The sequence below is a fragment of the Lepisosteus platostomus genome, chromosome 1 (genome assembly GCF_059453375.1).
Source record: "Lepisosteus platostomus isolate fLepPlt1 chromosome 1, fLepPlt1.hap1, whole genome shotgun sequence".
In the NCBI taxonomy this organism is placed as follows: domain Eukaryota; kingdom Metazoa; phylum Chordata; class Actinopteri; order Semionotiformes; family Lepisosteidae; genus Lepisosteus; species Lepisosteus platostomus.
The window spans coordinates 64,017,433-64,029,659 of NC_142611.1; the positions used below are offsets into that span (position 1 = coordinate 64,017,433).

At 52.8% G+C, this 12,227-nt stretch overlaps 1 protein-coding gene across 2 annotated transcripts in view; it reads left to right on the forward strand.

Annotated features, from left to right (window-relative positions):
• The window catches only part of LOC148678417 (disco-interacting protein 2 homolog B-A), a 62,693-nt gene that overhangs the window by 14,925 nt on the left and 35,541 nt on the right, over positions 1-12,227 (forward strand). For both annotated transcript variants that reach the window (XM_088633499.1, XM_088633500.1), the window contains exon 2: positions 8,131-8,202. In XM_088633499.1, coding sequence (XP_088489625.1) covers positions 8,131-8,202 — 72 coding nt within the window. The remainder of the gene's footprint in view (positions 1-8,130; positions 8,203-12,227) is intronic.

Below are 12,227 nucleotides of genomic sequence, written 5' to 3' on the forward strand. Positions count from 1 at the left end.
CTCCAGGCTGCTCCTCTCCCTCCCAGCTCCAGCCTGCTCCTCTCCTTTTCCCTCTCCCTCCCAGCTCCAGGCTGCTCCTCTCCCTCTCCCTCCCAGCTTCTGTGCTGCTCCTCTCCCTCCCAGCTCCAGACTGCTCTTCTCCTTTTCCCTCTCCCTCCCAGCTCTAGGCTGCTCCTCTCCCTCTCCCTCCCATCTCCAGGCTGCTCCTCTGCCCCCTCTTCAGTGCTGCCACTGTGAGATGGTATTCCTCTGGAAATAGGCTGGCCTGTACAGTCCAGACAGCACCTGTCCAGGTTGGGGCTGTCCTTAGTGGACTGCGACTGGGGAATGAATCCGTGTGCAGATGTGCGCAGCTGTGAGCTGGTACAGCAGGAAAGGGTGCTAAGTGGTGGTGGTATGTGGTGGGTGAGGGGATATCGGTGTTGGGTCTGTCCTAGATCTGTGCTTTCTGGGCAGTGGTGCCCACAGGCTCGCAGGGACATCACTGAGAGCTCTCCTGTGAGACGCCACAGAGCGTGTGTGATGGTGAACCTTGTTCCCTGCGGGAAAAGGATTCCCGTGGGTAAACATCAGAGCCCCTAAACCTGATGTCCTGATATCAAGCTGACTATTGTCGCTTTCTGCTTTGTTTGCCCTAATTAGTTTTCCAGGATATTGAGACTAAATAGTAGGGAGTAAGTAATTGCTGGTAGGAAGAAATGGTGTGGGGAATTAATTACTCTGCAATTTGGGAGTTTCTGTCGCATTGGTTTGTGCTCTTTTGTTGTGAGGAGGAGAGAGGGTTGGGTGGCAGAGGGAGAATTAGTTGTCAAGAGGGCTTTGTGTAGAGGCAGCTCCGGCTTCTGTATAGTGCTTTTTATCACAGTAGAGGCCGCCATAGCTCCACACTGATCTCATTCCTCTGGCTACCTCCCTATCCACAATGTTCCCTGATCCCTAACTCTGTCCGAAAGCTTCACAATAGTGCTGTGTCCTTTCCAGTCCCAGACTCTTATTTCCAGCCCTAAGCCCCTAAGCTAACTCCCAGTTCAGACTGGCCAGGTGCTGCAGTACAGGAGGAGACACTGCTGCAGGAACTGTGTGGCAGCTGTTGTAATGGACTGGAGGCTTAAAGGACGCATTTCATTGATCTACATTCATTCCAAAGCTTTTCAGAAGAATTCAGGCGCAACGTCCTTGCATACCTTTTTGCATGTGCTCTCACGTGGTTTGTGGCCGAGTAGAATCCATGTAGAAATGCTCTCGTCTCCATGGGATGCCGCGGGGAAACCTCATCCTGCACGAACCGGATGGAGAATCTGTTCCCAGTCCCTGCCCCCTCTGGCTCCTGCGGTCAGTTGGGATTTCCCATGGAGTGCTGCCTTCTCCTCCTCTGGGGATGCGCTGGACTGGATGTGCCAACAACACGGTTTAATCTGGGATTTGTGGGAAATCGGAACAGTTTCAGATTATGATATGACACAGTGACTGGGGGAAAAAATCAAATGAGAGTTTTGAACTACAGGAGCTCTCCTCGTTGTCCAGCTTCAGTCGTTTCTGTCTGCGCTGAGTTTGTTGACCTTGATTTGCAGTCCTGGTGCTGCAGTGTAGTTAAGAGGCTCCAGAGCTGGAATGAATCACCTGGGATTTTGGAGGTTTAGCCATTCTGCTGTTTACTGTGGTTTGCAGCTTTCACCATGATTTCACAGGGCTTTGTGGCACTTTTAAGATAAGATCACTTTATTGGCCATATACAATTTCTTGCATTCTTGCATTGTGTCGCATACCCCAGCTTGCTCTCCATGCGACACACAGACAGGGAGAGAAGCTTGGGGTCAGAGCGCAGGGCCAGCCATTTATACACTGCTCCAGCCATTTATACACTGCTCCTGGAGCAGTTGGGGTTATGGGCCTTGCTCAGGGGCCCAGCGAAGTAGGATTCCTCTGCCGGCCACAGGATTTGAACCGGCAACCTTCCAGCCACAGGCGCAGATCCTTAGCCACAGAGCCACCGCTCCACCCCAGTGCTTGCCTTAATCATACTGGGGTGTACTACAGTGTGCTGAAGTTTTCCCCACGATTTCACTGAGCTTTTCTTCACTTGATTATGCTTCCTCCTTTATCTTACTGGGTTTTACTCCAATGTGCTGCAGTTTTTCCCATATTTTCCCTGAATTTAGCTGCTCCCTGCTGTGCTTTCCCCATGCTCCTGCTGGGTTTGACTACAGTGTGCTGTAGCTTTTCCCATGATTTCACCGGGCTGTGCTGCACTTGCACTCCGGTGGACCTCAGTAAGGTTTTAGGAGGCAGGAGTCTTGGGAGCCCTTGAGCTGCAGTTGCGCTGCGGGCTGTGCCCCAGCTGTGCTGTTACGAGAAAGGGGGGGCGCCCCCTTTGCGGACCTAATCTGCTGCAGATTGATTACAGCACGCTATCGGTCTGCTCTAATTGCGGATAAGCGCGCTTGGCTGAGTGCGTGGGATTAGGCAGCATCTTGGCAGCATGCTCTCGAGTTTCTTAGCCTGGCAGGAGGCTGACAGTGCAGGGCCTCTGCAGAGCTGGAGAGAGCGGAGTTCATCGGTCAGGGGAGCTACAAGGGGGACTGTGGGGACCCACCAGGTCCGAACCGCAAGTCCGGCTTGTCCCATCTTCATCTCCCCTGCTCTTCGACGCCTGGCGCACGGTCACCAGCAAGAAGAGGCAGTTCGGTCCATCTGGCCCGTTTGGTAATTAGTAATTAGTTTGGTAATTTGGTAATCTTGAAAGAAACCAGGGTAGGGGCAGCTTGTTCCACACTCCCACCACTCTGAGTAAAGAATCTGCTTTCAGATTCAATCTGCTCTCTTTTTTTAATGCACTTCCCTGGAGTGTCCACTCGTGTCTTCTGGTTGGTGTTTCGTTGTCAGGGCCCTTGAGGGTTTTGACAAGCTCTTCAACGGGCTGGGTTTAAAACGTGCGCTCGTGTTGTCCTCGTGTTTGTGTTAAAGGCAGTTATTGTAGTTGGGCCTGAGAGGGAACCTGTTGCCTTTATCCCGCATGGGGGTCTGGGGAGACCACTGTCATCCTCGGGGGCACTGCAACCCCATTAAAGAAATCTTCAGTCTGGGGTTGATGGGGGGACACCTTGAATTGTTCCTCCGTCTGCACGGAGAGCTGTGCCAGGGTGGGGACTGCAGGGGAGGCCGTTTTAGAGCTGAAAAGGCTTCATCGTTCCCTTGTACAACGAGATGCATCTTGTAACAAGAGGAGCAGCAGTGATGTTAAGCCTTTCTTTTCCTTTTTCCTGCAAGAGTGTGTGGTTGTTGTCCGCTCTTTTTATGGTGTACACGTTCCAAAATATTAGGAACCCACCCCCACAGGCGTTCTGAGCGCGCCGTGTCTGCGGGGCGGGGTCTTTGTCCGTGTCCGTGTGATTGGGATAGTCTGTCCTATCCTGGGACCCAGCCCAGCGAGGCCAGTCTGGGCGAATTGATCGCGCTGCTGTGCCGGAGGCTGTGTCCAGCTGGGAATGTGGGTCACTGGCAGTGAAGGCACCGGAGATGAGCGCGGATACCTCCTGCCCTGTGCTGCGCTGTGGGCAGACTGCCCCGCGAGGCTGGGGAAGGTGCACGAGTTCCTGTCTACTTGACAGGCCCGGACCTTTTCGATAGGGTGCGTGTACTGTATTTAACAACTTCTAATTCAACGACAATTCAACAGTGTCAGCTGTTATATGCTGTGCAGCAGGTTTAAACTACAGTGCACCCTTCCTATGGTGTCCCTTCCATCTGTTTTCTAACCTCTTCTTCCAGTTCAGGCTCAGGGGAGAGCTGGAGTTTATCCCAGTAAGCAAGGGACTCCAGTCCATCACGGGGCACACAGACGCTCACACTCGCACCAGGGCCTGATTTCCCAGAAACCGATACACCTACCAGCATGTCTTTGGACTGTGGGAGGAGACCCTTGCAAATATGGGGAGAACATACAAACTCCACCCAGACAGCACCCCGAGTCTGGAATTGAACTCGGGGCTGCAAGGCAATAATGCTAACCACTGCCTTATCGCATCCATATTGTGAAATTACAAAATGATGCATTCTAAACATAATGTTTTATTCAAAACCTGAATGTGCAAACTGAAGACCTCCAAGGGTAAGTTGTAAATGTCAACCAAACTAAAAAAAAAAAATGGAAATATGTCAATACGTATATGTGAGGTATTTGGTGATATCACATTTTTCTGCTTTTACAGCTGCAGTTCTTTTTGGGTGAGTCTTTTGCCCATTTGTCTTTGCATGTTTGTTCAGACTCACTCAGTTTGCTTGGGGATTACTCATGGACAACATTTTTTAGTCTTTCCACAGATTCTCAATAAGATTCAAGTCAGGACTTGACTGGATACTCAATCACTATTATTCATAAGCTACTCCAGAGCAGCTCTGGCCTTGTGCTTCAGCTCATCGTCCTGCTGGAGGGTGAGGTTTTGTCCCAGTTTTAGGTTTGAAGCAGGTTTTCTCCTACATTTTGCCAGTACTTTGGTCCATCTGTGTTCCCCTCAGCCTTGACAAGCTTCCCAGTCCCTGCTGATGCAAAGAATAACTGGAACAAAATGCTTCTTCCACCATGCTTGGACACGTCTAATTTTGTCTTCTCCTCGCACAAAACCTTTTGCTGGGTTTGCTGTATCACTTACAGTAGGTGCATTGTTGCAAATCTCACATGGGCTCTGAGATTGTTTCAGTGTCATACAAGCCCCCCTTTGTGCAGTGACCAGGATGGTCCTGACCCATGAACATGTTCTCCCCTCCCGGCCACTGAGCTGTGTGGCTCTTTCAAAGCCGCTGCTGGCTTCACGCTGGCGTCCCTCACCAGTCACTGTCCTCCTGGCCCAGCAGCTCAGTTTGAAGGCGCAGCCTGGTCAGCACAGTATGGGTGCCTCCCACTTCTTCATGATCGATTTCCCCATGCTCCGATAAACACATTAAGGGTCTTTGAAATGTTTTTATACTCCTCTGCCGAGCCCCTTAGTCTATATGGTTACATGGTGTTCTTAAAATTCACTACCTGACTGGGGTGTATTTTTTCTGAAATCATGTGGACCGCTATTACTACACGCAGACAAGAGGGCACTCAACTAATTGTGTGGCTCCTTAAGATAATTTTGTGTACCTCAATTAATTTTGATTTTCCACAGGTCTGAATATTTACGCAGTCATGCCTTTTCAGTTTTTTTCCCATATTATCTGCTTGCTTCTTTGTTTTTTAATTGCGGGGTAGGTTGTGTCAGTCAATTAATTGCCACTTCAAAATGTCATGTCCCTATACCTGTCATGAACGTAAGCTTTTAAACAATGAAATCTTTAAACAAAGATTTTTGCAAGGTACTATTTATGCACTTAACACCTGGTGTGTAGTGACACAGTATACCAGCTGCATATATATATATATTGTAGCCCTGGTGGAAGTACTGTGGGCACTGCACACCTGCTGTGTGTGTATTGTACCCCTGGTGTAGGGACTGCGGGCACTGCACACCTGCTGTGTGTGTATTGTACCCCTGGTGTAGGGACTGTGGGCACTGCACACCTGCTGGGTGTGTATCGTACCCCTGGTGTAGGGACTGTGGGCACTGCACACCTGCTGTGTGTGTATTGTACCCCTGGTGGAGGTACTGCTAGCACTGCACACCTGCTGTATGTGTATTGTACCCCTGGTGTAGGGACTGCGGGCACTGCACACCTGCTGTGTGTGTATTGTACCCCTGGTGTAGGGACTGCGGGCACTGCACACCTGCTGTGTGTGTATTGTACCCCTGGTGTAGGGACTGTGGGCACTGCACACCTGCTGTATGTGTATTGTACCCCTGGTGGAGGTACTGCTGGCACTGCACACCTGCTGTGTGTACAGTATACTGTACACCTTATATCCAGTAAAATCAGTGAGAGTCTTCATCTCTTTTTATTTTGTGCTGATGTTGAAAATCAGGATCTGAAACTGAGTTTTAAGCACCCCTTGTATCTATCTCCCAGTGTGTGGGTGCAGCACAGCTTAGCCAGCCGCCCTCTCCCACTCGGCTGGTTCCTGGACTGGACTGCACGGCTCACACTCTGGTCTGTGGAGGATCAGGCCTGAGTCACCGAAGCCCAAGAGCCAGCCTCCTCCCACACTGCCCCCCTCACCCCAGCACCAGCAGTGACTCACTGGCAGACTCGCAAAGCCGTGGGGGGGAGGATGGGGCGGTAGGGGGTCACCGATGCATCACCCCTCTCCAGCTGGGCCCCTATTACTCAAGCACTTTACAGTCACACAGATAAACAGTTCTGCAACTGCCCGGGACAGACACGCGTACTGACACCCCCTGCCCTTCTGAGACAGGGGGGCACACTCCAGCGCAGCGGCTGACCGGAGGGGTACAGCAGCCAGGGGTCCCCCCATGGTTGTCTGGCTCGGGAGAGGTCGCACAGCTGGGGGGTTCTGTGGGCGACGTGCAGCAGGATCCCCCCGAGCCAAAGTTCCTTTAAATCCCTCTTGAAGATGCTCTTCACAAAACATCACAGGCTTTTTAACCTGGGCCGTCAGAACAAGAAGACTGTCGCTGATTAGAGGAAGACCAGTCATGCTTGTTCTGCAGAGAGCGGCTAGCTGATTTTAAAACCAAGGCATGGCTCTGCTCTTGTATTGCAAGTAGATTATGCTTCTCTGTTTCCTCCTGCTTGCCCTGGCAGTCTGCGCAGCAAGGCTGTGCCAGTCCGACAGGTCGCAGGGCTGTAGATGTGACTGTCAGGCTGCCAGAGAGACAAAGGGGGCTCTCAGCCTTCCGGGCAGTGCCAGTGTGTGGCTGGGCCCCGCAGCACCACCAGCACAGATCCTCCTCTGTGCTCCGGCCCCTTAATGACAATGCCCCCCTCCCCCCCCCAGCTCCTGAGTGCAGCCAGGGGACCCCTCTGCCCGCCAGCCTGTGCGCCCGCTGTCAATGTCAATGACGGGGCTGACTACTGCGGTCGGGCCTGCTGGCTCTCGGACACAATGTCCTCTTGTGCTCCAGCAGGCTGTTCGGCTGTGAGGGAGCTGCAGTCGGGGCCCAGCTGGGCCTCCTTTTATTCTTCAAGGGCTCAGTTTCCTCCTCGCCGCAGACTCGAGGCGGAGAGGTGCTCGCACAGTAGGAGGAGGATCAGTAACGTGCTGTCCCCCCGGTGTCCGGAAACGGGCTCGCTCATGCCTCCGATACCCCTGGAAACAGTCAGCCACGCTCACTTCATCCGGGGCCGGTGTTCCCCACTTTCAAACGTACAGCCTGTCCTGTGTCCCGTACGGGTCTCGGCCTCAGCCCCATGGAGACCGACACTGGCCAGCGGATGTGGGGTCCTCGCTGCCTGAGCTGGGCAGCTTGCCCAGAGTACAGAATTGGGGGGGGTAAGTAACTTCCATGAAGGAGCCTGTGGTTGTCATGGAGATGTGGTGCCATCTGTGACCTGCCCCCCCCCCCCAGTGTGATCGCCACACAGGGTCCTGCTGGTGGTGGAGTGGGGGGCTTGAAGCTTGAGGAGGTGGGCACCTAACACTGCTCAGGCAGCGAGAGAGGAAATGAGCAACGAGACCGGGCTGGGCTGGGGGGTTGCAGGCAGTTTGCAGGAAGTAGGGGGGTGGGTGTCTGTGAGCCGGTGAACTGTGCTGTGCTTCTGCTATTTTTGTGTGTGTCTGTGCATTTCTGTCTTTGCATTTTTTGATTTTGAAATCATCCCCTTGTCACGTGACTTAGAAACCCCCACACACACACGATGCCTGTAGGAAGAATTCCCTTGAGAAAGATCCTTTAAAGCATGTTGCGAGTTGGAGAAGCTAGCGGTTGAGGCACTGTGGGTTTGATCTGGTCTCCTCTGACCTGCCTGGTTAATTCTCACCATTGAACTTCTGGCAGATTTCGTTCTCGTGAGTATCATGACTTTATAAGGCTGCGTCTGCAAAAGCCGCAAGGACAAAAAATGTTGGCTGGGACTTCTTCAGCATCCTCTTCCAGAGCCAGGCGGGGGGGATGGGGAGAGAGCACCCCCATGCAGCCTGGTTTCTGGGGGAGCCCTGTGGGGGATTTTATAAAGCCCCCCCCCCAGTCTGCTGTGAGATGTCTCCCTGCCCAGGCACTTGGCTGACGGCCTGTGTTCTCCTCCTGCTTCCAGGTGACATCACGCAGAAGGGCTACGAGAAGAAGAGGGCCAAGCTGCTGGCACCCTACATCCCTCAGACACCTGGTAAGGCCTGACCCCTCCCTCCCTCATCCTCTCCTTCTCCCTGCCTCGGTCTCCACGCGGCTCGGTCTCTAACTCTCCCTCTGTGTCTGTGTCCTGCCTGCCTCTCTCTCCCTCTCCCTGTCTTTCTCCCCCTCCCACGCCTCCCTGCCTCTGTCCCGCGCTCTCGTCTCGCGACCCCTTTCCCCCACAGCTCTTTCCAGTCGCAGCCCCAGTCAGAGGAGCTGTAAGAACGACAGACGTCGGAGGTCTTGCCACAGTCCTGCCAGACACAAACAGTCATTAACCACGTGTAAAGAACAAACACAAAGTGCCAGCGAGTTACAGTTGAAAACTTAAAAAAAAAAGGTATGGCTAGATAACGCCAAGCTTGGCAGGGAAACAACAGGACCCATGAATCCATCAGCGGATTCCCTCTGTCCCCCTGCTGAAAGACCAGTCCACTCTCCTTCCCCACTCATGCTTTTCTCTCTGCTTTTCCAACCCCCAAGCTTTTGTCTGTCTCCCACTCCCAAGGGTGGGTGTCAGATGATCCCTGCGCTCAGCGAGCCCAGCCGGCTTGGGGGCGGAAGTGCTGGTCACAGAGGAGCAGAGAGCGAGCCGCCGATTCCCAGCATTTTTAAACCCCAGCCCTGTGGGGGGGGTGGGCTGAGATCCTGTTACACTGCGGAGTGACGCGAGGATCAGCTGTCACAAGTGGGATCTTGGCTCGCGGAATCATGGATAGAGAGGGAGGGAAAAGGGAAGAGGGAGTTGAAGACAAAGCAGAGATGAGAAATCTGGGGGCTGTTGTGTAGGTTTGATTTGCAGGGCATGGCTGACCTCTAGTGGTGGACCAGGAAAGTGCAACAGCTAACGGCTAACTGCGGTTCCCATTCCCTGGTCCTTGGGGACCCCTGTGTCTGCTGGTGTTCATTCCTGCTCGCGTTTAAATCCATCCATCCACTTTCTAACCGCTTTATCCAGTACAGGGTTGCGGGGGAGCCTGAGCCTATCCCAGCAAGCAAGGGTGCAAGGCAGGGTACACCCTGGACAGGACGGCAGTCCATTGCAGAGCAGACACACACACTAACACTCACACACTCACACCAGGGACAATTTTCACAGCAACCAAATAGCCTACCACCATGTCTTTGAACTGTGGGAAGAACCCAAAGCACCTGAGGAAACCCAGACAAGCACAGGGGAGAACATGCAGATTCCACACGGATAGTGCCCCTGGGCTGGAATTGAGCCCAGGGCCCGCAGTGCTGACCAGTGTGCCATCATGTCACCCTTGGCTTTCCTTCTCCACCAGCCTGTTTCTTTCCTGGCGCCTGAAAGAGGGCACCTCTGGACCTAAGCAGGCAGCACAGCGCTGGTACCATTTACAGGTCTGACCCCCCCAAAGTTTCAGGAGCTCCAGTTGAGCTCAGAAACCACCCCAGGGAGAAAACTAAACTTGGCTGGAGTTAAAACCGGAGGAGGGGTGAGCCTTCCTTTTTTGTCAAGTCTTCTTTAGAGACTCAGACCGGTATAACCATCAGGAACAAGAGGAGCGGTTTTGCTGCGTCATTCCAGCGAGGCTGCTGCTCAGATGTGACCACGGAGGGGCGGGCGCGCTGAAACATTTAAATCAGTGCTGGCACTACAGGAAACCACAACAGCGCAGTTTGAGAAGACAGGGCTGCGGTGCGCAGCGACAGAGCAGGAAGAGAGCTGCGCGTGGGGGTCCCAGGCGAGACATGGGAGCGGGCTGGGACAGCCGGCGTGGGACTCGGTGTGCACTCGGCCTGGGCTGTGTCCTGATCCAGCTGCAGCCGGGACGCCCCAGGCGGGCCAGGCTTTGCTCGAATTAAATGGGAGAGGGGTTGGAGTAGCCTTGGCTTGCAGTGCAATAGTGCCTCCTACAGGTGCACAGGCACCCATGAACTGCATTCGACCGGTCAGAACTGCATCAGTCTTATGGTGGTGCCTCAGCTCTGCTGCTGGCACTGTGGGACTAGGTGCCTCTTGTTCTAGGGCTGCCCCTCCCCCACCTACACAAACAAAGCACCTGCCTCAGGGGTACAAACAGTGGCACCTGTGGAGAGGGCTTCATTAAAAAATTGTACAAAACGTGATTCAGAAGAAACTGCAGCATTGAATAAATTGTGAAACCTTTCTGCTGCTCTTGTTAACAATTACACTTTCCTGGTAGGAGGACCCACTCCCCACAAGGGCTCGTGCAGGTATTGTATCTTTATTTGACAAAGAGGACAGCTCCAGTCTCTTGGGGCCTCGCTGTGATGTAAGCTCCTGAGGACAGTCAGTAAGGTCTTGACACCTGGTGCTGCTCGCTCCCTTTGAAAATGAGACGGGAGCCCAAACACTGTACAGTGACTCAGCCCTTGAGTTACAGAGCCACGTGGGAGAGATGCGATGAGCCTACGCATGGTTACGAAAAGATTTGGGGATGGGCGGAAAAGACCCCAGTCCCTCCCCCTCCCTTCCACCGTCCTCTTTCAGATGCATGGTTAATGCTCTCTGCTTTCCTGTTGTTTTATTTTCCCCTGTCGGATGACATCATCACAGGGAGTTGATCTTGGGGGGGGCTGGTCCCTGGGTCCAGGGCAGCGTGGGCCCGCTGGACACCCTGCACTCGGGAACACGGCATCAGCTTCGGACCGTTAAAGCATCGGACACCCATTCCGGCATTCCAGCTTTGCGGCTCTGTTGGTAGCGGAATGTGCCTGAGAGCTCGCAGGGGTGGCAGTGCAGCAGGACGATGACAGTCTCTCTGATTCAGGCTGACGCATGCTCGTGGTCGGACGTCGGCCCGGGCAGTGGAAAACCCCTTGTGTCCCAAGGGGAAACTAGAGCAAGTGTCTGTGCCTTCTGGCCAGGCTGGAGGCCGCGCTGTAAGCGAGGAGGACAGTTGGACTTTCAGCTGGAATTCCCGGTCCACTACGCCAAGCTCTCCGGCGGTGACCCCTGCGCTACCCGCTCTGGAGAGAACGAGGCGCAGAGCTGGACTGCAATAACATACCGCCATCCCCGCGGCGCCCAGCATCTCAGCCAGCAGGAACCTCAGGCTGACCACTAGGAGGTGCTGCCATCTTCAGATTCAGACTCAACGAGCTTTAATAACGGCAACAATGATTTATAAAGCGCCTTTCCAACCCCAGCGAAGCTGTACATGGTGAGGAAGAAAATGAAGATGAGTACCAAAAAAGTAAAAGGAAAATAAAATAAGAATATACAGGTTTATATGCAAAGAATGTGGGGCAATCAGACACAGGCCCTAATGAGAGGTTTGCGTTTGGATTTGAAGAGACTCAAAACATTTCTCATACAATTTTTTTCCTCAGTCTGAGGAAAGGGATTCCATAACAAAAAGCAGTGGCAGAAAAAGAGCACAGTCACCAGAAGTCACCGTGAGCAAAGGCTCAGCTTCAGCGGGGCCCGCAGCAGGGAGTGTAAATATGGGGGAGGGCAGAGATGCGTGATGGAGCCACATTTTATAAAGCCTTAAAAATCAGTAACAAGATCTTATATTGAATACGTGACTTTAGAGGCAGCCAATATAGAGACTTAGGTGTAGGAGTGATATGCTACCAACTCTCTGGTGTGAGTTAAAAGTCTAGCTTCTGAGTTTTAAACGTATTGCAACACTGAGATAGTGTAGCCAGAGCAGAAGCAATTGACACAACGGTTACAGTGCAAACATGTAAATGGACAGTTACTGTATGTGCATCACGTGAAACATTGAGTGACAGACTCACTGTTCCTCAGGGTGGGACAGGAGATCACACACTGTATTATTATTATTAAGTGACAGGCTCACTGTTCCTTAGTGTGGGACAGGAGATCACACACTGTATTATTATTATTGAGAGACAGGCTCACTGTTCCTCAGTGTGGGACAGGAGATCACATACTGTATTATTATTATTATTAAGTGACAGGCTCACTGTTCCCCAGGGTGGGACAGGAGATCACACACTGTATTATTATTATTGAGTGACAGGCTCACTGTTCCTCAGGGTGGGACAGGAGATCACACACTG